Source organism: Theropithecus gelada, chromosome 2 (genome assembly GCF_003255815.1).
Source record: "Theropithecus gelada isolate Dixy chromosome 2, Tgel_1.0, whole genome shotgun sequence".
NCBI classification, from domain to species: domain Eukaryota; kingdom Metazoa; phylum Chordata; class Mammalia; order Primates; family Cercopithecidae; genus Theropithecus; species Theropithecus gelada.
Window position 1 is genome coordinate 158401327 of NC_037669.1, and position 25679 is coordinate 158427005.

General features: G+C 44.1%; 1 protein-coding gene across 1 annotated transcript in view; it reads right to left on the reverse strand.

Moving 5' to 3' along the window:
• LOC112619403 (inhibitor of carbonic anhydrase-like) overlaps window positions 1-22833 on the reverse strand; it is a 53478-nt gene extending 30645 nt beyond the window's left edge. The window contains 13 exon segments of the mRNA XM_025377382.1: window positions 2080-2222; window positions 3103-3175; window positions 3207-3305; window positions 4558-4736; window positions 5190-5310; window positions 7323-7353; window positions 9823-9973; window positions 11232-11375; window positions 11378-11413; window positions 12370-12430; window positions 12433-12480; window positions 15830-16002; window positions 22791-22833. Coding sequence (XP_025233167.1) covers window positions 2080-2222; window positions 3103-3175; window positions 3207-3305; window positions 4558-4736; window positions 5190-5310; window positions 7323-7353; window positions 9823-9973; window positions 11232-11375; window positions 11378-11413; window positions 12370-12430; window positions 12433-12480; window positions 15830-16002; window positions 22791-22833 — 1302 coding nt within the window.
• Between the last annotated feature and the right edge of the window lie 2846 nt (window positions 22834-25679).

Here is a 25679-nt window from a genome sequence, read left to right on the forward strand (position 1 = left end):
ATTCCTCACAAACTTCAATAAGCTAGGTACTAGAATTTCTCCTCTTTTATAAATGAAAACAGAGAGGTTAAGTTTGTCCAATCAACAGCCACTAAGACTTAAACCTAGGCAATTTAATTCCTTGTAACCACTATTGCAGATGGCCTCCAAGTTCTGTCTACCCCAAAGCACGTATTCCTCAATACTATGCTATAAACATTTTTTCATCCATAAGTTGGGTAAAAATTATACCCCATAGGTTTATCATGAAGACTAAATGAGTAATACAGGTTAAGACCTTATAAACATGCTTCGCACACAGTAACTCCAGAAAAATTAGTTATCATTAATATTAAAGATACACTCAGAAATATAGGTATTTATAGATACAAAGCTTTTTCAATCCCACATTGTCTATAATAGCAAAGGATTTGGAAATAACTCAAATATAAACTCTGAGAAATTGGTTAAATGGAGGCCAACATACTTGGTGGAATATTACACAGCCATTATTTAAATGAGTGTTTCATTATTTAATAAAATACAGGCCGGGCGCGGTGGTTCAAGCCTGTAATCCCAGCACTTTGGGAGGCCGAGACGGGTGAATCACGAGGTCAGGAGATCGAGACCATGCTGGCTAACACGGTAAAACCCCGTTTCTACTAAAAAATACAAAAAATTAGCCGGGCGAGGTGGCGGGCGCCTGTAGTCCCAGCTACTGGGGAGGCTGAGGCAGGAGAATGGTGTGAACCCAGGAGGCGGAGCTTGCAGTGAGCTGAGATCTGGCCACTGCACTCCAGCCTGGGCGACAGAGTGAGACTCCGTCTCAAAAAAAAAAAAAAAAAAAAAAAAAAAGAAAATACACCAACTGTCGGCCAGGCCCGGTGGCTCATGCCTGTAATTCCAGCACTTTGGGAGGCCAAGACGGGCGGATCACGAGGTCAGGAGATCGAGACCATCCTGGCTAACGTGGTGAAACCCTGTCTCTACTAAAAATACAAAAAAATTAGCCAGGCATGGTGGCGGGCTCCTGTAGTCTCAGCTACTTGGGAGGCTGAGGCAGGAAAATGGCGTGAACCCGGGAGCTTGCAGAGAGCTGAGATCATGCCACTGCACTCCAGCCTAGGCGACAGAACGAGACTCCATCTCAAAAAAAAAAAAAAAAAAACAAAGAAAATATACCAACTGTCCTAAGGATTTTGAATAATAATAACAGCTAACACTTACTTACTGCTTATTATGTGCCAGGCAGTGTTATAAGTACTCAGAGTTACTTAATCCTTACAATTGACACATTTAGGAGACTACATAACCATCAAGATCTTAATCTTATGAATTGGTCCTAGGAAAGTTTACCAAGATGAGGGTCTTCTCAAGTAAAACAAAACAAAATGAAATGGTTGCATAGCCTTCTAAGTTTGTCAAATTTTCATTCTTTTATTTATAAATTTATTTTTTCCTAATCACAAAAGTAGTTCTGCTCCTAAAGTTAGTAACAACACAATTTCATCGCTCAGAGATCATAATAGATAAAATAAATAAAATCATTCACAACTTCGTCACTCCGAGATCATGTGATGATGATCTCTGAGTGACAAAGTTGTGAAAGATTTTATTTTTACTTACTGATTTTTTGAGAGACAGGGTCTTGCTCTGTCACCCAGGCTAGAGTGCAATGGTGTGACCACGGCTCACTGCAGCCCTATTTTTATTTATTTATTGTAATATTTTATAATCAGAAAAAGTAAACTTACAATTAAAGGATTGAAAAGGTTGATCTGCTTTCACAATTCACAGTAGCCTGACCACAGCCCGGAATGTCACGCTACTTCCTGGGGATCCTAGGCAAGACACTCCCCTGAGCTTCCTGGACTCCGGAGCTGAGCCCCACAGGAGTCCAGTCTTGGGGTGGCTCTGAGCTTCTGCCCTGCCCAGAGCTAGAGGGGCCTGTGGGGTGGGTGGGAGGCAGCGCACAACAGGCATCCTTATCCTGGAGACTGAAGAAGCAGCATTTGGGAAGGAGATTTTCAATGCCAGATTTGGCAGAAGTGCTGTGTGTCTGAGTGTCTGAACCCAGCCTTAAGAGCAGGGCCCTCCAACCATGATGGCAGTGTTGCAGTCCTCTGGGGTCTCCTCCATGGTGCACGCCAAGACACCACCGCTCACAGCACTCTACTCAACACACTTGGCCCTCTCATGGTGGCCCACTGCACACCACTGCACCCTCGGGCACTCTTCCGCATCTAGGCCGGGTGGAGGAATCCAAAGGAAGCCCCAGGTGGGTCTGGGAGGTTAGTGCTGCAAAGTGGCTGTCCAATGAGGACCTCACTGGCAGCAGCAGAGCTGACATGTTTCATTCCCATGACACTGCTAATTCCTGCTGTCACCCTCCAGGAGAAATGGGGGAACTCAGTTCTCAGAAAAATCAGTGAAGACAGAGCTTCCTCCTGCTCCTAACCTCAGCTCCTCAGGCATTACCTCCCCAGGGAGGCCTCTCTGAGCACCAGCCCAGCTCAGGGCCTTCTGGGGTTTTCTCTTGCAAGACTGGGCTCCCCATCCAGGAAGCATGCCCCACATGGCAGTCACGAGTTCTGTTCCGGGTGGGCCTGATTGCGCTCCCCTCACCCGTTATCTTTGCTCACCACTATATGCCCACATCTAACACCATAGCTGCCCTTCTGTAGATACAAATACTTACTGGTTGACTAAATGGAGGGCAAAGTTAGAAGAAGGAAGGAAGGCAGAAATAAACCATAGAGATCCAGTGGATGACCAGACCAGAAACCTCTGGATGGTGGTAGTGGCCACATTCCCACTTCAGTTTAGGATGGACAATTTTTATACTCCATGTCGAATAGACTCACCCTGGGTGGGATGACCCCAGCTAATAAAAAGGAGGCAGGGTCATCATGACTTCAAGTTGTCTAGAATATGAAGACCGTTAAAGCCCTTTTCTAATCACAGAAACCCCCCTCATTAACCCAGTGCAGTTAGTAACTCCCTTGGGCTCTGCAGGCCAATAAGCTTTAGGTGAGGCTTGCAGGCACCTGGAAAGCCTCCCATGATGGCCCCACCCCACCCTGCTGCCCAAGCTGGCCAGGTCCCTCCTGGGACCTTACATACCTCTTTTTGAATCCTGAGTTGCAGAAAAATACTCATATCGCAGGTACAGCTTGGCATCCATGTTAGGTGGTGGCTGCTAGCACATTGTCACCTCTCAGGGGGACCCTTAAAAACCCATGAGCAGCATCAGTAAACAGTAGGTCTGTCTCGAGAGGAGAGCTAAAGAGCTGAAATCCCGATGACTTGTCTTTTCCAAAATGTTCCTGTTCAAAGGACAAAAGAGATGGTGAAGGAGGGAGGATGACATAGAGATAAAGGTAAAACAAACCCCAAAACAGACAAGGGAAACAGAAAGCAAGATATGAGTGCCTGAGGGTGAAGACAGTGGCCAAGGTCCCCAGCATCCCTGGCTCATGGTGAGGGAAAGCTCTCCTCAAATCCCAGCTTGTCTGCCTGAGTGTGGCCTCGGGGATACTGCTAGGGGCCACCCCCCAGATCCATCCCTCTCCACTGTGGGCTGTGGCTCTGTGTTCCCACGGGACAGTCAGCAAAGGCTGCCTTACCCTCAGGCCATCTGATCACCCTAAGCGCCCGTGGTAGTCTCCATCCTGAAGAGCTGGTGATCCAGCACCGTGGGCTGCAATCAGGCTTCCTGAGCTCCTCTTCTCCCCACACCAAGCCTGCCACTGAAGGACCAGCTGTGGAACATCAAACGGTCCCTTCCCTCCTTTCTGGTCTCCAAAAACCAAAGGGCTCTTTGCCTATGACTCCGGTTGACTGGCCCAGAGCCACTCCTGACATAGCTCACAGCAGCACCTACCACGAGCTCACCTACCACGCGGTGTTTGCTTTTGCAGTGACTCTACATGAAATGTCACCTGCTGCCCTCCCTGACAACCCCCACCTCCCACCTCCTTAGGGTACACACAGTTACTCCCCAGGGCCCAGGAACTTTCCCAGATACACCCTGCAAATCAGTCCCTTTGTCCTCCACAAAGGACACCATCAATATTCCTGAGGTAGTGCAATTCCATCGGGTAAGAATCCATACTCGTGTGCCTCCCACACTCATCTGTGAATGACTCAAGACAAGTCTTTGCCTAGTTCATCTCTGAATCCCCCAGCGCTAAGGAGAGAGCATTGGCAGAGGTGTCAGGAGGGCAGGATCACATGCCATGGGATGATGAGGAGCACTTTGTGGAGGAAGAGGGGCATGTGAGCTCATCCTGAGGACCCGTTTAGAAGGAAAAATAATTAAATGGGACAAGAAGAACTTCTGCAGAGAGTCTTTAGTCCACCAGGTTCGTGGTTCCAGATGAGGTTTTATGCCTCTGCTGTCTATAGTACATATAGACTGAGCGATTTGTCAGTGAAGAGGATCATGTGTGGCATGGCTCCCACTGTACCCTGAACACACCAGGACTTCCAGAGTGACAAGAAGTCAAGGAAGTTAACCTCCCTCCAAATCCAAGCAGGGAGCACTAAGCCAGAGGGGAGGATGGCAGGTGGAGATACCTGGGCCTGGTTGAGAAGCTCCCAGATCAAGTCCTCCTTGCCACCCACACTTCGGGCCATGACAGCATGAGAAGGGACCCAGACCAAATGGCGGTGCTTGTATCCATCTACCGGCTTCCGGGTGTTGTTCAGGCAAAGCAGCGCATACTGGTCCCTGTCGGCCTTGTTTGCCAGGTTGTCTTGGGAGGGAAAGCCCAGGTGAGCCTAACACTGGAAAGCCATGAGCCGTAGTTAGGATGACCCATGCCCCTCAATGAACCATCAAATATGTGGCCTGAGGAGGACTGAGAGAGAATTTTTTTCCAAAAACATTTTATACAGGTAAGGACTAGAGGCCTCGGGAGTGAAACAGCTGGTTCACAATCTCACTGCAGGTAGACACAGGGCTGGGAGGTGTGCCTGGCCCAGGGCAACTGCCTCACTTCTCTGTGGCTCTGCTGACAGGAATGGTGACAGCAAATGTGTACTCTGCACTCATAGCTCATCAAAGACTTGCCGAAGGCTCTCCAGGCTCTGTTGCATTTAATCCTCACAACAACTTGGAGAGGCCAGTAATATGATTATCCCATTCTACAGATGAGGAAACTGAGACTCAGAGACTTAAGGTAGCTAGTCTGGGGCTGATGCATTACCATGCCAGGACAGCCTAGGTCCCCCACTAAAGGGGCCACATTCCCTTTGATACAGAGACTGCTGGGGAAAGGTGAGAGGGTTGAGAGATGGAAGTAGGTCTCGGGGCCCAGTCAGGGTAACCTGCAGGTACAAAGATGAACCAGAAAGACCCTATGAGGAAAACAGGCTCTTTGATTCCATTGTCTAGGTATTGGAAAGTGTTATGGGTTCAATAAATTCGTATATTGAAGTCCGAATCCACATTACCTCAGAATGTGATCTTATTTGGAATTAGGGTCCTTGAAAATGTAATTAGTTAAGATGCGGTCACACTGGGTTAGGGTGGACCCCTAATCCAATATGACTGGTGTCCTTATGAAAAGGGGGAGTTTGTACACAGAAGACATGCACACAGGTCATGTGAATATAAAGGCAGAGATTGGAGTGATGTGTCTGTGAGTCAAGCAACACCAAAGATCAGCAGCAAACCACCAGATGCAAGGCCTGGAACAGATTCTCCTCACGGCTCTCAGGAGGACCCAACCCTGCCAACATCATGATCTTGGAATTTTAGCCTCCGGAGGTAACGGACAAGACATTTATGTTGCTTAAACCACCCAGTTCATGGTTCTTTGCTACAGCAGTCCTAGAAAACAAATACAGATGTGTTACTGGATGGAAAGTCTTCACTGTGAGTTGTCCAGGTTCTCGGCACATTGAACAAAGAATTGGAGAAAATGCACAAACAAAGCAACAAGAGAATGAAGCAATAGAAGAAGCAATGAAAGCACAGATTAATTGAAGTGAAAGTATACTCCACAGAGCGGGAGCAGGCTCCAGAGCCTTGATTACAGTGTTCTTTAGGGTTTTTATTAAGCAAAAAGAATTCGATAACACCCCAGGTGCCCTTTAGAGGCCTCCAGTTGGTTATACCCTATGAAGGACTGGCCCATGGTCAATCGGAGGCTGAAGTGGAGACTTCGGTCTTGTTATCACAGGAGCGAGGATGTGACCTATGTCTTGCTTAGAACTAACTGACTACACCTGCTATTGCTTATGCCTTCACCCTTGATTACCCTAATTCCCTATTCTCCTGCATCAGATGGTCTTTGGGGTTGATAAAATCTCAAACTGAAAGAGAAAGAGTGTCATCAGGGCTCCTGTGAGTGGTTACAATTTTAATTCCGTATTTTCTCTAGAAAATATGTTTTAAATCTTTACATTCAAAGAAAAATTTCAAAATTATTTAGTAATATTAGAATTAAATTTAGAGAATTAATATGACCTAATGGATTCAGAAATAAATCAGTTTTCCACCTTGACCACTCAAGGGCCCAGGGTGGCAAGAGCAGCCCAGGGCTCTCCACCCGCACTCATTGTCATCATCTCAGGACATTCTCCTACCAGGTAAGAAGGGGTCTTACAAAATACACAAGTGACTTTGGGTAAAGGTAAATTAAGATGGTCTGGGACAATCTGTTGTTTCCATAAAGTGAAGATGCTTTCAAATACTTCAGGGGGAGATAGAAGATGCTGCCACTATCATTAAGTGTGGTAACTTGAGCATCCAAAGGACATAATAATTATTTGGAGCAACTTGATGAGACCCATAGGTGACCCCACTAATTAAAATTGTGGATAATAAGACATACATCAATTGCCAAAATGCTAACAAACCGTGTAATAATGAGTAATGATTGTAGTCAATGCGTAATAATAATAACTTGATGAGACCCATAGGTGACCCCACTAATTAAAATTGTGGATAATAAGACATGCATCAATTGCCACAATGCTAACAAACCGTGTAATAATGAGTAATAATTGTAGTCAATGCGTAATAATAATAACTTGATGAGACCCATAGATGACCCCACTAATTAAAATTGTGGATAATAAGACATGCATCAATTGCCAAAATGCTAACAAACCGTGTAATAATGAGTAATAATTGTAGTCAATGTGTAATTATGAGGAAACAGTGAATTGTGAATAACTGAACAAGGGAACAAAGGACACTGAAGTCAATTTCGTGTTAGGGAAAGACATTAGGTTGTAAGGAACTGGGACCTATGTAAAAAGCGAGGACCTAAAATTCTCCTTATATAGCAGACATTTATTATAAAAATGAGCTTAGCACAGTGACTATATACCTGTATTTCAAATGTTTTGAATGTTCTGTATCTGATAGAAATTTAATTTGTTATAAGACCCAGAATCTGGAAACTCAATTTGTCTGAAATATTATTTTGTTTGTTTGTAGTAAACTGTCCAACATTCTGAAAAAGTTTTGTTTTTTTTCCCTAAATGTGGGGAAAAAAAAAGACAACAAAAAAGAAGATAAACATTTTTGTCCATGTCAATAATGCTTTTGCAACAGATTTAATTGCAGATGTGCTAATAAGTTCTGAAATATTTACAATAATTTGTGTGTTTTGCTTAAGGTGCCTGAAGCAGTTGAGAGACATTTATGATGAAATGTTCTGAAGAAAGTGATTAAATTTGAAATTTCAATGACTAAGAGAATTGATTATTACAACTTGTTTTATTAGATGGTAAGTATTGTTTAAACGTTCATAAAATTTGTTTAGTAGATTTATAGATGAATCAAACTGAGCAATAAAGAAAAAACAAATACAGCAGTTCCACCTTATTCAAGGGGGATATGTTCTAAGACACACAGTGGATACCAGAAATCACAGATAGTACCAAACCGTAATACGGTATGTTTCTTTTCACATACATACATACTTAACGATAAAGTCTGATTTATAAATTAGGCACAGTAAGAGATTAACAACAATAATTAATAAAAAATGGAACCTTTTTTTTTTCTTGAGACAGCCTGTTGCCCAGGCTGGAGGGCAGAGGCGTGATCATAGCTCGCTGCAGCCTCCAACTCCTGGGCTTAAGTGATTCTCCTGCCTCAGCCTCCCAAAGTGCTGAGATTATAGGCATGAGTCACTCTGCCCAGCCAAAATCGAACAATTATAACAATATACTGTAATAAAAGTTAAGTGAATATGGCCTCTCTCGCTCTCAAAATATCTTCTTACACCATATTCACCCTTCTTGTGAAGGCACTGCAACATAAATGGGAAGTGCCAGGAATAAGCAATTCACAAGTGTTACATTGCCTGCTGTTCTGATAGTGTGACAGAATCTGCACTGTCCTGCTCTGTCCCTCCCAGGATGTGAATCCTCCCTTTGTCAATGCTGTATGCACTCTGTCTACATTATCTGCCTGTTAGTTACTTCGTAGCCTTCTCAGTGATCAGATCCACCACCGTGGTATCAAAGGGCTTGTGTTCCAGTAACTCTTATTTTACTTAGTAATGGCCCCAAAGTGCAAGAGTAGTAATGTAATACTTTTGCACCTTGGTTGGCCACAAGTCCAACTGTGTAAAGTGATACTGTGGATAAGGGGGAATTACTGTAATAGAAATGCTTACATAGAAACTGTCGTGTGGCATTAATGAGCTTTACCGATCTCTAGATAGAAGACAACTTATATCTAGAGATGGCCCAGGCGCAGTGGCTCACACCTGTAATCCCAGCACTTTGGGAGGCCGCGGTGGGTGGATCATGAGGTCAAGAGATCGAGACCATCCTGGGCAACCAAAATACAAAAATTAGCTTGGTGTGGTGGCATGTGCCTGTAGTCCCAGCTACCCAGGAGGCTAAGGCAGGAGAATCGCTGGAACCAGGGAGGCGGAGGTTGCAGTGAGCCGAGATCATGCCACTGCACTCCAGCCTGGTGAGGAGTGAGACTCCATTTCAAAAAAATAAAAACAAAAAAACAGCTTTTCTGGCTAGGGTGGGGTCCACACCACCCTTCACCCTTCAGACACCTGACAGATGGGAGAGCCACAGTCAGGCACAGGCCTCACTTCTCCCCCATGCAGCCCCTCTGAGGGTCAGCCCAGACTGCTGGCCCACAGGGCTTTGCCCAGAGTTCCTGAGTATTAGTCTGTCCTCACAGAGGCGACGGCTTTGTCTGAAGGGCCTCTGAACCCCACAGCCAAGCCCAGGCCAAAAGCAGCCAGGAGCCCTGGAAGTCACTAAACCAGACAACTCTGAGGAGGCAGGATGGGATAGACGGACCCTCATTTTCCTCTTAGAAAGCAACCAAAAGCAACAGGTTCAAATTTAAAAAAAAAAAAAAACTAAAGGCTTAAAGCCTTTCCATGGAGACTAATAACTTTGGATAGCCTTGGAGTAGTAGCTATTTCTCTTATGGAGCATGGAGTGTGCAGAGGTGCCTGCAAGGGGGCTAAGAGGGAGATGGGGACAGACACGTAAAGAAGCAGCTCAGCAGAAAGCTGTGAGCTGGCGGGTCCTGGCCTGTGGCCCTGCCGAAAGCCCAGACCCATGTCTGTAGATCTCAGAGTCCCAGACCTGAGTCTGTCTCCCCAGCATTCCCTTGACCAGGAGGGTAACACGGGCAGACCCCAAGCTCCGGGGAGGCCAGGAGCTCCCACACAGAAGAGTGCTCTGTGGATGGTTAGGAGCAAGGTTTGGCCATGGGAGGCACCTGGGACCCCGGGTTTCTCACTGATGCCCTAGGTGGCCTGGGGTGGGCCCTGTTCGCTCTCTGTGCCTTTTTCTCCCCAACGTCAGGCTGAGGAGGAGGAGCAGTGGGGTCTCACTCACTTGAAGGCTCCCACGTAGCCGAAGTACGGTTCTTGGGAGGAGCAGGCACACTTGTCTGTCCCTTTCCCTGCACACAGTTGACACAGGCGGGGGAACTTCTTCATGTCCCCACAGGGGACGCAGCTGCTGGAGAAGAACTTGGCCGCTGCTGCTCAACACAGAGACATGGACCCCAGGGCATGAGCTGGCTGGGGCCTCCAGGTCATGCATATGCGCGAGAGAGTGGCCCTGGTTGAGAGCCCATGCATGTGCACACACCTCCCAGGACTGGCTGAGGAAGTGGGTGTGCAGGAGCCAGCCGGTGCAGCCTGCTGGAGGTGGCTGGCAATGCCCAAGCCAGAGGGAGTGCATGGCCCAGGGTCCCTGCGGGTGTAGGCATCACACTCATGTGGTGATAGAACCCACAGGAATGTTCTCCAGCTTGTCCACTGCAGGATGTGAGAGCTGCTGACCTACACTGAACCAAGACTTCAGTCCCAGTGGCACGCAGTTCTGCTAACTCACCCACATGGAGGCTCGAAGGGGCCAGACTGAACTCTAAACACAGCAGGAACATTTGCACATCAGCCAACCCCCAACAGTCCTTCTTTACCTCAGGAAATGCCTCCCCCTCAACCTCCCCTTGTGTATCCAGAGGCTGTGGTAGCTCATGAGATATGCCTTCCGGGAGAGGGCTGGGACAGCTTGTTGAGGAGTGGGTAGGAGGTGTGCTACCAGCCACTGCACAGCTGCCCAGATGGATGTCCAGTAGCACCTGACACTGAGGCAAGTGATCACTCCCAGAAAGGGCAAAGCTGGCCAGAACCACGATCCAGGCTGTAGCCCTTCTCAGGTCCCTGCAGCCGCTTGTCCCTGTCACAGTCAGACATCAACACTGCAGAGGTTGGTCGGACTCAAAAAGATGTACTTTTGCAGAGTTCAAAAAGATCTGGCCATCATCTTTCAAGGGCTGAAAAATCACCCTAGGCTTACTGTGCCTCAACATAACTGAACAGGAAGCCTGGAGAACACAAAAAACCCTAGCGCCAGCCCAGTCAACCTTTCCTTGCCCATGTCCCAAGCCTTCACCTAAGGCATGGAGGCCTGAGTCCTGGCAGTGTGGCTAGAAGCCCCATTGAGCCTTTCCGGGAAGCTGGGAGGGAGGTGGCTTTTCTCAGTGGGCCTCAGTGATGTCCCTTGTCAAGCCAAGCGACTGGGGATGAGGAGGAAGGTGGGACTGACACCTTTCCTCAGAGAAGATTCAGCTGCCAGCTCCCAGGAGTTGCTGGTGCACACCCCCAGCCAGTGCATGTTTAAAGCAGGTTACCCTCACTCCATCTTGGCGGCCGTGGACACATACACTTCACAGAGACAGTGTGACTCCAGCACAGCCCATGAGGGTGACCGGTGCAGAAGCCCTGCCTGGGGACACCCAGCCCCAGCTGGCTCATCTGTTTCAAGGGAGCTAGGGGGAAGCAGTGTCCTGACGGGGATGTTCTACCCAGCAGACCAGCCCAGGCCCATGTCATAGGACTTCTTGCCTTGGAGCTGGCTCAGCTGGAAGTTGGTGCCCTCTTCACCACAGCAATGACATAATAGTGGGTTTGCGGATCTGCAAAGGAGCGGAGAGAAAGAAGGGTCAAAGGAAGATGCCATATTGTCACTGATCTTCTGGAGCATGTACCATGCGGAACTCCGGGATGCTAGGACCTCACCATCCCCTGGCAAGTGGGTAGAAAAAGAAAAAAAAGCCCTTAATTGACAGGAGAGAGAACACCGTCCCTTTTCAAGTCAATAAACACTAGTTCTTTTTTCTGCTAGTCCCTCTAAGCCAGTGGAGACAGGATCCTCGAGGTCACCAGCTATTACAGGGCCTACTGAGTGGAGCGCACTTAGGGATTGTTTCAGCGCCCAGCCATTGTGTTGTTACTGCTTCTCCCTGAGGGCTTTTCTCCTTTTCCCCATTTCCCCCCTTTTCCCCAACAGCGGTTCTCCCTGCAGCTCAAACACAAAGTGAAGGTGTAAGAGGAAGGATGCAGGGGCGTCCCAGGAATATGCCGGGACCCTTCAAGTGAGTCAGACTGAGGCCGGCTGCGCTCACACACACACTGATGACACTAATGGACAAGTATGGGAAAGAGGCAAAGCCTCATTCTTAGACTCCCCCAAATCTCTCCTCACCCTAGACGGAGGCCCGTGTTCTGTCGCCCAGGCAGGGTTAGCACAAGGAGAGGCAGTCAGGTCCTTGGTGTCTCCAAAGAGGGGCCTCCCATGGGTGAGACCCCACTGGGTGAGCAATGGACTCTTGACAGCACTCCCCTCTCAGGCTGGAGATACCCTACGGCCAGCAGCACCAGCAGAGTTTCTATCAAAATGTGCAAAGTTTATAGTCACCCAGGAAGAGCCAATTTCCCGGCTCTCAGGAGTCAGTATGAGAGACAGCCTCCTTCAATCCAAAGAGCTCCAGCAACTTGGTTCCCTACTAAGTGTAATGCTTACAGGGCCCTTGCCACACCCACCATTGCTGCAATGTCGGACCAGAGACACCCGTCCCCAGGGAGAACACACCATCTTTTGACCCATAGAATTCTGCCATGATGGGCTTCAGGCTGTAGGGGGCCTGCGTCAAAACCTCCACACTAAACCTCCATCAATGGTCGCAGCATCTGCTTCATTTGCCTGAAAGAGAAGGGAACAGACCATGAATGCTGCCCATCACCTCTGAGAAAGACTCCTCTAACCCTCTGCCAGAGACACTTGCTCAATAGACACTTGCATGGCTTCAAGCCTTCTTCACCTCCATCATGTCACTGCTCAAATGTCATCTCCTCAGTGAGGCCTTCCCAAACCACAGTCTTCAAACTACCACCTCATGTATGCTGGATGCCACTTTGTTTTCCTTCAGAGCCCTTATCAACCATGTGACAAACTCTGTTTATTGTTTGTCCTCCTCTTTGGAATGTAAGCGCCATGAAGGTGGAGGCATGTTTGTCTGCTCTATTCCCTACTGAATCCCAGCACCTAGAGGAGCACTTAGCACAGGCAGCTGTTCAATAAACATTTGTTGGGTACGTGAGTGAATGCATTGTAGAATATTTCCATCCATAAGAAGTCAGGTTTTGCACTCTCAGATGTGGATTCCCTTGGCTTGGATCTGTCAGCCAAAAGTTCCTTCCTTCAGGAAGCAAGCAACTGCACAGCCTCTTCTCCACAATGAGCTTGGATCATCTCCCTACCCATCATGGAAATCATTCTTTTTATTCATTTATTAATTGACATTTAAAGCAACTTGAGTTTTTCTGAATTTACGATTATGTTTCTGTATGCCTCCCTTTTCCTCCATTCCACTTTTTCTTATAAATATTTTATACTATATATTCATATATATGTATGTATATTTGTATCTATGTATGTGTGTATAAATTTAGGCCTCTATTAAACGCATGCATCAGAAACTGACACGAATTACCTTAAGAAAAGGAGAGATTTAGTATACAGGTAAAAGGACAAAAGGCCACTGGGCCTTGTGAACACTATCAAGATGAGAAGCAACGAGAATTGACATGGGTTTCAGTCCATCCCATGGGTTCCAGCTCGTGATTATGGCCTCCAGGTAGTTCTTGCCTTTCTCCACTTTACATACATCTTTCTTTCCTGACTGACTCCTCTGCAAACCCCAATAACAGATGCAAAAAGACAACAATCTCATAGAGACTGCTTAGCTAGCACCCACAACTGTATAAAGTCAAATTCCTCTAACAAATCTCTCCCTCTCTCTTCCCATAAACACACACACACATTACAAAAATAGATGAAAATTTATGCACATCTTTATGACCCTTACTGAATATTTCTAAATTGGTTTCCAGAAATGATATAGAAATGTATAATTTATAATCTCCAATAGCAATGCATACCAATTTCACTGCAAACCTACCAGTGATAAGTGTTATCACTTTAGAAATGTCAATTCATTACTAAATACAAACTGCTACTTTTAGAATGGTTTTATTTGCATGTCTTTGTTTATTAAAAGGGATGAACATTTTTCCTTTATTAATATTCTTAGTTGTAATGTCTTTTCTCAAATGGCTTGTTTATAGTTTGTTATTCTTCAGTATTTCTTATAAGTTTAAATGACATCTTTATATAGTTTGTGGTTTTGTTATAGCTGATGTGATTTTTTTTTTTTTTTTTTTTTTTTTGCATGCTTAGGGCTTTTTAAAAACATTTCTTTGTCATGGTTTAAATTTTTTGACATTTCCAATGTGTCTACTTTTGTAATTTCTCTAGTTATGTCTATGTCTTTTAATCAAGTTGAGTCACGCTGGGAATTTATTTTGGTGAATGGATTAAGAAGCTCACTTGATTATTTTTTCTGAATGACTACCCAGTTGTCCAACTAAAGACTCCTTTCTCGGCCACTTGTTTGGCAAGTTTGCCTTACTATACTTATCTAAATCTAGTATACATGTATCAAAACACCACATTTACCCCATAAATATGCACAACTATTATTTGTCAAATAAAAATTCAATTTAATTTGATTTAAAGAACAAATCTACATGTATCTTACCTAAATTTATTAAGCCTAGGATCCTCATGCCCTAATGTCTATCACAGTTTGCATCTATATCATATCATGTAGATAATTAGATAGTTGAATGGATATACAGAAAGCTGACAATGTATCTGAATCTAGTTCTCTTCCGGGTCTTCTATATATGTGCCAGTATCCTATCCTTTGTAACATTGTTATTTAAATATGGTATAGTTTTAGGTAGGACTCAGCCACTCCCCTGCTACTTTTCTTTTTCATAATACAACTTTAAAATTTCATGCACGTATTTTTTCTCAAGAATGTTATAAATATTTTATTGATTCTTTTAAAAAGACTGTATTTTGATTAAACATATACTAAATTTATGAGTAACTTTGGGAAGGTATGCAAGTATGTGATATTTAGTCTTTCCATCTGGGAATACAGCATATGTTTTCATTTGTTAATAAATATTATTCACTTGTTACAGACCTTTATATTTTATTTATTTATTTACTATTTTATTTATTTATTTGTTTTGAGACAGAGTCTCGCTCCGTTGCCCAGGCTGGAGTGTAGTGGCACAATCTTGGCTCACGGCAACCTCTGGGTTCTCCTGCCTCAGACTCCCACGTAGCTGGGACTACAAGTGTGTGCCACCACACCGGGCTAATTTTTGTATTTTTCTAAATGACTAGAGATGGGGTTTCACCATGTTGGGGGCCAGGCTGGTCTGGAACGCCTGACCTCAAGTGATGCACCCATCTTGGCCTCCTAAAGTGCTGGGATTACAGGTGTGAGCTACCACACCGAGCCTATATTATATTTATAAAAGCCTTGCAGATCTCTCATATAATATTTTTCCAGAAATATTTTTCTTTTTATTATTTTAAATGTAAATGAGATAACAATTTTGGGATTTTCTTCACAGCTAACAATTGTTGGTATATGAAAACGACTGTGATACATTTATCTTTTGCCAAACTAATGTATTCATTAACAAATAATTATAGTAACATTTCTCTTGATTCTAGTGTATTTTCTAGGCATTCCACCATCTGAAAATATTGGTGTTTTCGTTTGTTTCTTCTATCTTATATGCATTTTATATCATATTGCACTACGATAACTTCTAAAAACAATATTTAGTAATAATACTGACACTAGAGCTTCTGTTTATTTCTGAGTCTTCACAGATTCTCTTTCAATGTAATGCTAGCTTTGCTTGACATAGGTATTTTACTGAGATTGAATCCTTCTCTATTAGGTGTTGAATTATGATTAGGATTACGATTTTTGCTATCAATGAATGTTGAGCAGCTATATTTTTCTTTACCCATAGTCCCTGCATTTTCAGATCTTTGGCTTGTTTCTTTCTGCTCTAAAGCATGGGCTGCTTCCTGTGGGGAGAAAGCAATAAACAAGTGCAGAAAAACAAAACGAAAGTATAGACTTTCTTCCACTCTGTTTTAGTCAGCAGTGACTTACTGCGATGGCCTTAATGTACTCAAGGGAAGAGGTTCTCTTCACGCAAGTGACAAGGGGACCATCTGCTGGAAACACTTTTTTAATATTGTCTCAGAAACTGGCACACCTCATGGCCTCATGATCTGATGCGGCACACCATCTTCCAGTTTTCTCAGGAGGGGCAAGGCACAGGCCTAGGAGGGAGAGGCCAGAGGTGTAAGGGACCCACAGCACTCACTCTTCTGTGCTGGGAGAAGAGGTTAAAGACAAGATAAAGGGTCAGCTGAGAGGGGTACACACAAATTCCATAGGCTGCCTGGCTCACATGAATTCTCTGGGCCCATTTCTTTGATTCTGCCCCACCCCTCAGCTAAAAAAGCCAAAAGCCTCTATCAAAAGTTAAACATAGAATTAGCATACAGTACAGCAATTTCACTTTTAGGTATATATCCAAAAGAATTGACAACAGGGACTCAAACACATGCACACGAATGTTCACAGCAGCACTATTTCCAATAGCTAAATGGTGGAAACGGCCCAAATGTGCATCAATAGATGAATGCATGAACAAAATGGGGAATAGCCAGATGATGGAATATTATTCCATCATGAAAAGAATGAAGTACTGCTACATGCTGCAGGGTAAATGAACCTCGAAAACTCCAACTTGAGTGCAAGTAGCCAGACACAAAAGGCTACCCACGATATGATTCCATTTATATGAATATCTAGACTAGGTACATCTATAGAGACAGGAAGGAAATTAATTGGTGGTTGCCATGTGCCAGGGGGTGAAGAAAATGGGCACTGACCACTTATGGGTATGGAGTTCTCTTTTAGGATGGTGAAAAAGTTTTGGAACTAGATAGAGGTAGTGGTTGTACAACATTTCCAATGCCCTAAATACTACTGATTTGTACACTTTTAAATGACTAATTTATGTTATGTGAATCTCACCTTAAAAAAAAAATGCTTCCTACCCCCACAGGTAGGGCCTAGTGATTCACTCAGTATCTCAACATCGGGGACTTGAACCTTACACTGTAGGGTTGCCGGGATGTTAAAATCAGTGACTTTAGTTTACTGGCATTGTAAGGTGGAATAATTAACGTAGAGAGCACTAGAAAGGCAAAATGCTGTTTACGAATCTGTGGTATTTGGGCAAAACATTATTTAAATGAACTCTAGAAGGTGAGGTTTGCAATAATAACTGCTACCATTTTTGACTGAGCCCCATATGTCAGGCAGTGGGCCAAGCACATTTCTTTCCTCTAATTTTCACAGTTGTGAAATGAGATTTTAAAAAAACTGCCAGGGAATTAAATTACTGCAGTTGAACTTAATATTTGAACCATCCAGGTCTGTTTGACTCCAAAACCTATACTGCTTTTTAACTGTCTATAGGTAGGAAATATTAAAAGAAATAGGACAGAAGATGCCAAATTACCTTACACAGAATCCCATGCCAGTGATGAAAAGGGACAAATAGAGCCCTTCAAATTTACTTGAAAATGTCTTCAGTAGCAGCAAGACAGGGTAAGAAGCCCAAGGGAGGGAGTGGAATTATGCAGGCCATGCGCCTTTGTGTGGAATGTCAAGATAAGGCCTTTTTTAGAAGTCAGTATTTTCAGTCACCATTGTATTTGTGTTAAAAGAAACAAACAACAAAAAAAGGTGGAGAGTAGCTCCATATGGTACTGTGTGTCTACAATCCCAGATGCTTGGGAGGTTGAGGCAGGAGGATTGCTTGAGCCCAAAGAGTTTGAGACCACCCCGGGCAACATAGTGAGACATGTCTCTACAAAAAATAAAAAATTAGCTAGGTGTGGTGGCATGTGCCTGTAGTTCCAGCTACTCAGGAGGCTGAGGTGGGAGGATCTCTTGAGCCCAAGAGGTTGAGACTGCAGTGAGCCATGATTGCGCCACTGCTCTCCAGCCTGGGCAACAGAATGAGAACCTATTTCCAAAAAAGAAAGAAAGAAAAAGAAAAAGAAAAAAAGGTATGAGTAAAAGCCAGGAAGCCTCCCATAATTTGAAAAAAAAAAAAATGGAGAAAAAGTTCAAATAGAAACATCATAAAAGACTATATATGAATATAGGAATAGAAAATAAGAATATGAAAAGATCCTCACACTGTGAGTCCCCAGAGAAATGCAAATTAAAGCCACATGGAGATTGACTTCACTACATACCAATTAGAATGCATACCTATTAGAATGGCTAACTGTGAAAAACTGACACCACCAAGCACTGGCAGAACATGGAGCAGCTGAAACTCTTAAATGCTGCTGGTGGGAATGTAAAATGGCACAGCTACTCAAAGTCGACTTGAACATACACTTATTGGTATGACCCAGTAACTCTAGATATTTAACCAAAAGAAATAAAAACATGTCCTCTGAAGACTCGTCCACTAATGTCCATGGCAGCTTTATTCATAATAGCCCCAAACTGGAGACAATCTAAATGTCCATGAACAAGTGAATCGGTGAAAAAGTTGTGGTAAATCCATTCAATAGAGTACTACCCAATAATAAAAAGGAATGAAGCATGCTACACACAAGAACATGGATGAATCTCAAAACAAGTATGTCGAGTTAAAAAAAAAAAAAGTCAAACAAAGCACAATATACTGTATGATTCCACTTACATGGAATCCTAGAAAAGACAAAACTTATCTATAGTGGCAGAAAGTAGGAATGACTGCGGGCATCTTGGGGGTGATGAAAATGTCATTTATCTTGGTGACAATTACATGAATAGTTATATTTGCTAAGATTCACTGAACTATATGTATACTTTAAATGAGTACATGGCATTATGCTATAGGTAAATCATACTTCAATAAAAATGATTTTAAAGGCCAGGTATGGTGGTTAACACCTGTAATCCCAACACTTTGGGAGGCTGAGGCAGAAGAATCACTTGAGCCCAGGAGTTCGAGACTAGCCTGAGCAAGATGGTGAGACTCCATCTCTACAAAAATTTTTAAAAATTAAAAATTAGCTGGGCCAAAAGAAACTATCATCAGAGTGAATAGGAAACCTACAGAATGCGAGAAAATTTTTGCAATCTATCCATCTGACAAAGGGCTAATATCCAGAATCTATAAGGAACTTAAACAAATTTACAAGAAAAAACAACCTCATCAAAAAGTGGGCAAAGGATATGAATAGACACTTTTCAAAAGAAGACATGTGGCCAACAAACATATTTAAAAAAGCTCAACATCACTGATCATTAGAGAAATGCAAATCAAAACCACAGTGAGATACCATCTCATGCCAGTTAGAACAGCAATCATTAAAAAGGAAACAACAGATGCTGGAGAGGATGTGGAAAAATAGGAACGCTTTTACACTGTTGGTGGGATTGTCAATTAGTTCAACCACTGTGGAAGACAGTGTGGCAATTCTTCAAGGATCTAGAACCAGAAATACCATTTGACCCAGCAATCCTTTACTGGGTATATACCCAAAGGATTATAAATCATTCTACTATAAAAACACCTGCACACTTATGTTTATTGCGGCACTGTTCACAATAGCAAAGACTTGGAACCAACTCAAATGCCCATCAATGATAGACTGGATAAAGAACACGTGGCACATATACAACATGGAATACTATGCAGCCATAAAAAAGGATGCATTCATGTCCTTTGCGGGAACATGGATGAAGCTGGAAACCATCATTCTCAGCAAAATAACACAGGAACAGAAAACCAAATACCACATGTTCTCACTCATAAGTGGGAGTTGAACAATGAGAACACATGGACACAGGGAGGGGAACATCACACACTGGGGTCTGTCAGGGGGTGGGGGAATGGGGGAGAGATAGTATTGGGAGAAACACCTAATGTAGATGATGGGTTGATGGGTGCAGCAAACCACCATGGCATGTGTATACCTACGTAACAAACCTGCACGTTCTGTACATGTATCCGGAACTTAAAGTATAATAAATAAACAAAATAAAATAAAAAATTAGCTTGGCATGGTGATGCACACCTGTAGTCCCAGCTACTCAGGAGGGTGAGATGGGAGGATTGCTTGAGCCTAGGAGTTCGAGGTTGCAGTGAGCTATGATCACACCACTGCCCTCCAGCCTGGATGACAGAAAGAGACCCTGCCTCTATAAAACAGAAAAAAGAAAGAAATAATTTTTAAAAGAAAATGAAAGTATGTGCAAGCAAGCTAAGGATAGAAAGAGTCAAGTAACCTAGACTAGGTCACTCACCAAAAGCACTGGCCATATGGCAATTTAAAGCAGGGGTAATCAGAGCCCGCTGTGAATATTTCAGACGGATCCTGAAACGGGAAAGCTGCTGATGCTTACCAAACAGAGAAAGTTCTTAAGCAAGGGCAAGAAGCTGAGAAAGGAGGTGGAGGCCAAGGTAGAGGTACTGGCTGTCTGAACCCTTGGCTCCTGGATCTTGCAGGGCATACCAATAACTGCACTCTTCCCTTTGCTCTTTTTTATTTAAGCTACTTTGGTTGCATTTTCTGTCATTTGCCACCAGAATTGTTCTTGTTTGACTAGAATACTGAGTTTTGAGGAAAGCATATCCCAGACTCCAGCCTGGTCCAGCGGCCAAGAAGGAGAGAAGGTGAATGCAGAGGCTGAAATGGGCAGCTCTTGCGTCTGGTTTGTAAACACAGGGTGAATTGGGAAAATGAACTTTTGGTCAGAGCCTGACATTGCCAGGACAAGAGACAGAGGAAGAACAAACAGCACAAACCCTGTTCAGGAAGAATTTCAGAACCATCCCAGCGGGGCTGCACTCTGGGTTTCCTTGTGACTGCAGTTGAGCTACAGCTGTGCTCTACCTTCCAGCCTTCCCTAGCCCCAGCAGAGCTCCCTGTGTGGCCCCACGTGGCAGTGCTGAGCCAGTGAAGGGGCACCACAGCACCCCCTTCCCTTCCTGCCTTCTTCTTGCTCTGCCCTTGCTCTGGTTATCCCTCATCCCACATAAGATACCCTACCCCAGAAATTATTTACCACAGTCTCAGACATGACAGAACCAGGGCTGGACAGAACCAACAGTTGCTGAGTCAGGAAGGGCTCTTCACATGCATGAGTTCATTGACTTTGCATCACTCCCTTCCTCAAATCACCCAGCCAAGAGCCCTGGAGGAGCCCACCCTTGCAAAATGGGAAGGGGCCCCTTGCATTTATGTGCAGGATTTTTACCAGTGAAACTCACCTGTGCCTAGAACTCTGCCTGCCTCTAGACACAGTATCTCATTTTCACAGTAATTGTGTGTTTGTTGCGAAAAGGCAATTACTAGTGAATGAAACCAGCTCAGAGATGTCAAGGGAGAACTCAGAGTCACACAGCAGTGAGTGACAGGTGGATCTCATTCTACAGTGATTGTTTTTTCTCTATATCCCTCTACCTCTCTGTTGTATGGTAAAAGTACTGGAAGTGCTCTCCAGTTTGGGTCAAGAAAAATTCCTCTGGTTAGATGTTAGGCACACCTAGCATGTGTCCCACCTGCTCCTCCCCTGCACTTAATAATAACCCTTAAGCCCTGGGGGGGAAAATCCCTTCTCTCCTCTAACCCCATTTCCTTCACTTTAAAGGAGATCAACAGCCTCTAGCCCAGGGGTCATGAACTTATTTTGTCACGGGCTAAAGAGTAAATAGTTTAGGCTTTATGTGCCACACAGTCTCTGTGGCAACTACTCAACTCTGACCTTGAAGCCTGTGAAAGTTGATCATACAGAACTGGGTCGTTTTTGTCATATCCAACTAAAACACGGTGAGAAGTCAGGGGCAAAAAAGCACTCGGGGCTCATAGCATTGCTCCACATGTGAAATTCTTCGCAAGCCCGGCTGCTGAAACTGCCTATTGTAACCTGAGACCAGTTTTAGTTAACAGCTACTGGCTAAGTAGCTGCCACTCTAAGGTTAATTTTACCTGTTATAGTCCCTCACCAGTCAGGACTTGTCAGTTCCCCAAAACTTTACTTGTGCCAATGAACTTTCTAGAAGAACATTTCTCCTTTTCTATGAAACCTCCAATCTTCTCTTTGTCCTTTGGACATAGAGAAGACAACCCAGTCTGTGTGTATGCCCAGAATTTCAATTCTTGCTTCCCAAATAAAATGTTTTAAACTTGGGGATATTTGACTTGGACAAGTCTGAAAGCTGCCATAGACAATATTTAACTGAATGATCATGATTGCATTCTAACAAAATTTTATTTATGGACACTGAAATTTGAATTTTATATAATTTTCATGTCACATAATATTGCTCTTTAGATTTCCCCTTCAATCTTTTTTTTTTTTTTTTTTTTTTTTTTTTTTTTAAAATTTTTCTTTTTTTATTTCCCCCTTTTTTTTTTTTTTTTTTTTTTTTTTTTTTTTTTTTAAGCAGAGTCTCACTCTGTCGCCCAGACTGGAATGCAGTGGTGTGATCTCGGCTCACTGCAACCTCCATCTCCCGGGTTCAAGAGATTCTCATGCCTCCGCCTCCCGAGTAGCTGGGACTATAGTCGCGCGCCACCACAACCGGCTAATTTTTGTATTTTTAGTAGAGACGGGGTTTCATCATGTTGGCCAGGCTGGTCTGGAACTCCTGACATCAGGTGATCCATCCACCTCGGCCTCCCCAAATGTGGATTACAGATCTGAGTCACCGCGTCCGGCCTTTCCCTTTCAACCATTTAAAGATGTGAAAAGCATTCTCGGCTCATCTAGGTGTATACAACATCAAGCCGCAGACAGGATTTGGCCAGCTAGTCATAGTTTGCAATCCTCTCTCTGGTCAACGGGTTTCTGGGAGGACCAAAGTGTCAGGTGCGCCCGCGTGGAGAAAGCACTTTTAGGGGTGCATCGCAGCCCTGCAGGTCCGCTGGCTGTCCGGTCGTCGCGCAGGGTCCGGCTGTGACCGAGCCGCTGCTGGCACCCAGTGCCTCCACGGAGCACCCTGCAGCGCCGGCCCCCACCTCGACTCCCAGCGCGCACTCACCCAGGGCCCCGGCGTACAGCAGGGCGCAGATGGCGAGCCTCATTCTCCGCGGCTGGCGCGCGTCACCCATCCCGCTCTCGCGCCTCGTCCGACTTCACCCTGCCGGAGCAAGCAGCGCCTCCCGGGAAAGGTTTGCCCTGGGAAAGTAACCCTCGTTACTCCTCGCACTCCTCCCGTGGGGCAGGCAGCGAGCAGCTTGTGCCTTCAGTGGGACCAGAGGGCTGCAAGATGCGAGACTGTCTCCCGCCCCCTGCCCAGCGCCGGGGTCTGTGAGGCTGCACCTCGGGCGAAGGGGCAGCACCCCAGAGCCTGAGCAGCTTCGGAGCGCACTAGTCTGGTCGCCTTACAACCCAGAGAGAGATCCGCAGGGGGTCCCAGGTGAGTTGCTAGTTGGCAAGTTTCTGACCCCCCCGGACCCTCATCCAGCCCAGCAGCTCCTAAACATCTCAAAAACACAAAATCTTTGGGATTCGGGGGCTGTCCATAGGGTGAAAACTGTGGGCTCTTCCCCCAGGAAAGCACGCGCTCTCGTATACCCAACCTTTTGAACACAATTCTCAAGGATTCTCAGACTCTTCCTCCCAAAGGGTCTCCATCGAGAGAATGGACCACTCCTGGGTCCTCTCGGAAACTCTACCCAAATGACACTGTCCCCAGCAGCCCTCAGCTCTGGGAGGCCAAGGTCAGGTGAAGCGCTGAACCCAGAGAGGGCTGCCTCTCCTCACACCTGCAGCGCGATCCTGCTCAAGTCTGACTTCTGCCTGAGGAAAATCTGAATTTAAATAAAAATTTAAGAACTCTTAATTAAAATATAATAAATATACATACAACGTCACATGTCCTAAATAAATGTACTGCTTAATTATCATCAAATGAACCCATCCACATAACCAGCACCCACATCAAGAAACAAAACGTTAACAGAGCTGGCACAGCCCCCTCCCACAAAGGTACCCATTATCTTGACTTCTAACAGAATAGACTAATTCTGCTGATTTTTGAGCTTTATGCAGATGGAATCATACCATATGTACAATTTTGTGTTTGGCCTCTTTCACTGGAGATTCTGTGTGTGAGATTCACCTATGTTGTGTATAGTTGCCCTTTATTCATTCTCAGCATTGCACATTTTACACTGTGTATGCAGCACGTTTTATCTTTCCTCCTGATCGTTGCAGTCTTCAGTTTGGACTCCTAAGGATAGTGCTGCTGTGAATATAATTTTAATTTTATTTTCTATCTGCTGCTAGTATCTGAAAAAAAACAATTGGATTTTGTATATTGACCTTGAATCTAGTGATCTTGCTGAATTGTCTTATTAGTTGGAATTGTTTCTTTTCCATGTACATCCTTATATCTTATATGGATAACGTCAGTTTTGGTTTTTCCTTTCAGATCCTTAGGAATCTCTTTCCTCTTGACTTACTGCACTGGCTAGAACTCACATTACATTCTACTACATGTCTTTTAGTGCACTTAGGTATGCATTACTGCAGGGTTTCCCCATACATCATGAAGTAGATGTATGTTCAGCTTTAATAGTTACTGCCAAACTATTAATACAATATTGAGTAGAAGTGGTGATGGGGAAAGTTTTCAATAATTCTCCATTAGGCAAAATTTTTGCTGGTGTTTTGTTTTAAATATTAACCATATTAAGGAAATTTCCTTCCTTCCTGGGTTGCCGAAATTTTGGGTCATGAATGGGTATTGCATTTTGTCAAGTATTTTTTCTGCATCTAAGATACTTATATGATTCCCTTTTCTTTTTATGTTAATGTGGTAAACTCCTCTAATTGTTTCTTTCTCTTTCTTTTTTTCTTTCTTTCTCTTTCTTTCTTTCCTTTTTCTGTTTACCTTCCTTCCTTCCATCCTTCCATTCTTCCTTTCTCTTTCCCCCTCCTCTCCCCTCCCCTCCCTTTCTTTCCCTTCCTTTCCCTTCCCTTCCCTTCCCTTCCCTTCCTTCTTGCTTGGGTCCTGCTCTATTGCCCAGGCTGGAGTGCAGCTGTGGGATCATAGTTCAGTGAAGGCTCCACCTCCTAGGCCCAAGTTACCCTCCCTCCTCAGCCTCCCAAGTAGCTGGGGCTACAGCTGTGCACCACCACGCTGGACTCCTTTAATTGATTTTTAAATGTTAAACTACTCTTACACTCCTGGAATAAACCCTCCTTGGCTATTATGCATAACTTTTTTTTTACATGTTGCTGAACTTACTTTTCTTTTTAGGATTTTTTTTGCATTTGTGTTCGTGAGAGAAATCATTCTGCAGTTTTCTTTATCTTAATGTCACTAAAAGTTTGGTTTCAAAGTTATAATGGCTCACAAAATGAACTGGAATATGCTACTTCTTTTCTTATTCTCTGGAAGACACTGTGTAAGAATAGCGTTCTTTCTTTCTTAAATGTTTGCAAGGCTTCACCAATGAAGCCACCTGTGTTTAGAGTTTTATTTGTGGAAAAGTTTTTGATAACAGATTGAGTTTCTTAAATAGCTAGAGAAATATCCAGGTTTTATGATCCTTCAAATTTCAATATTGGTAAGTTTTTTTTTTTAAAGAAATGTGTCCATTTTATCTAAATTTTCAAATTTATTGATATAAAATCATTCACGATCTTATCCTTTGACATTTTTAGTATGTGGTATTTAGTGTTTTCATTGCTGATATTGGTGATTTATGTTACCACTTTTCCTTGGTTAGTATTGCCAGGATTTTACCTATTTCATTAATCTTTTCAGAGAATCAACCTTGGCTTTGCTGTTTTTCTCTATTGTACGTTCATTTATTATTTCATTGATTTCTGCTCTGTTGACTTTCTTTGAGTTTTGGTCTTTCTCTAGCTTCTTTATTCTTTCTTTCTTCTTCTCCTCCTTCTCCTTTTTCTTCTTCTT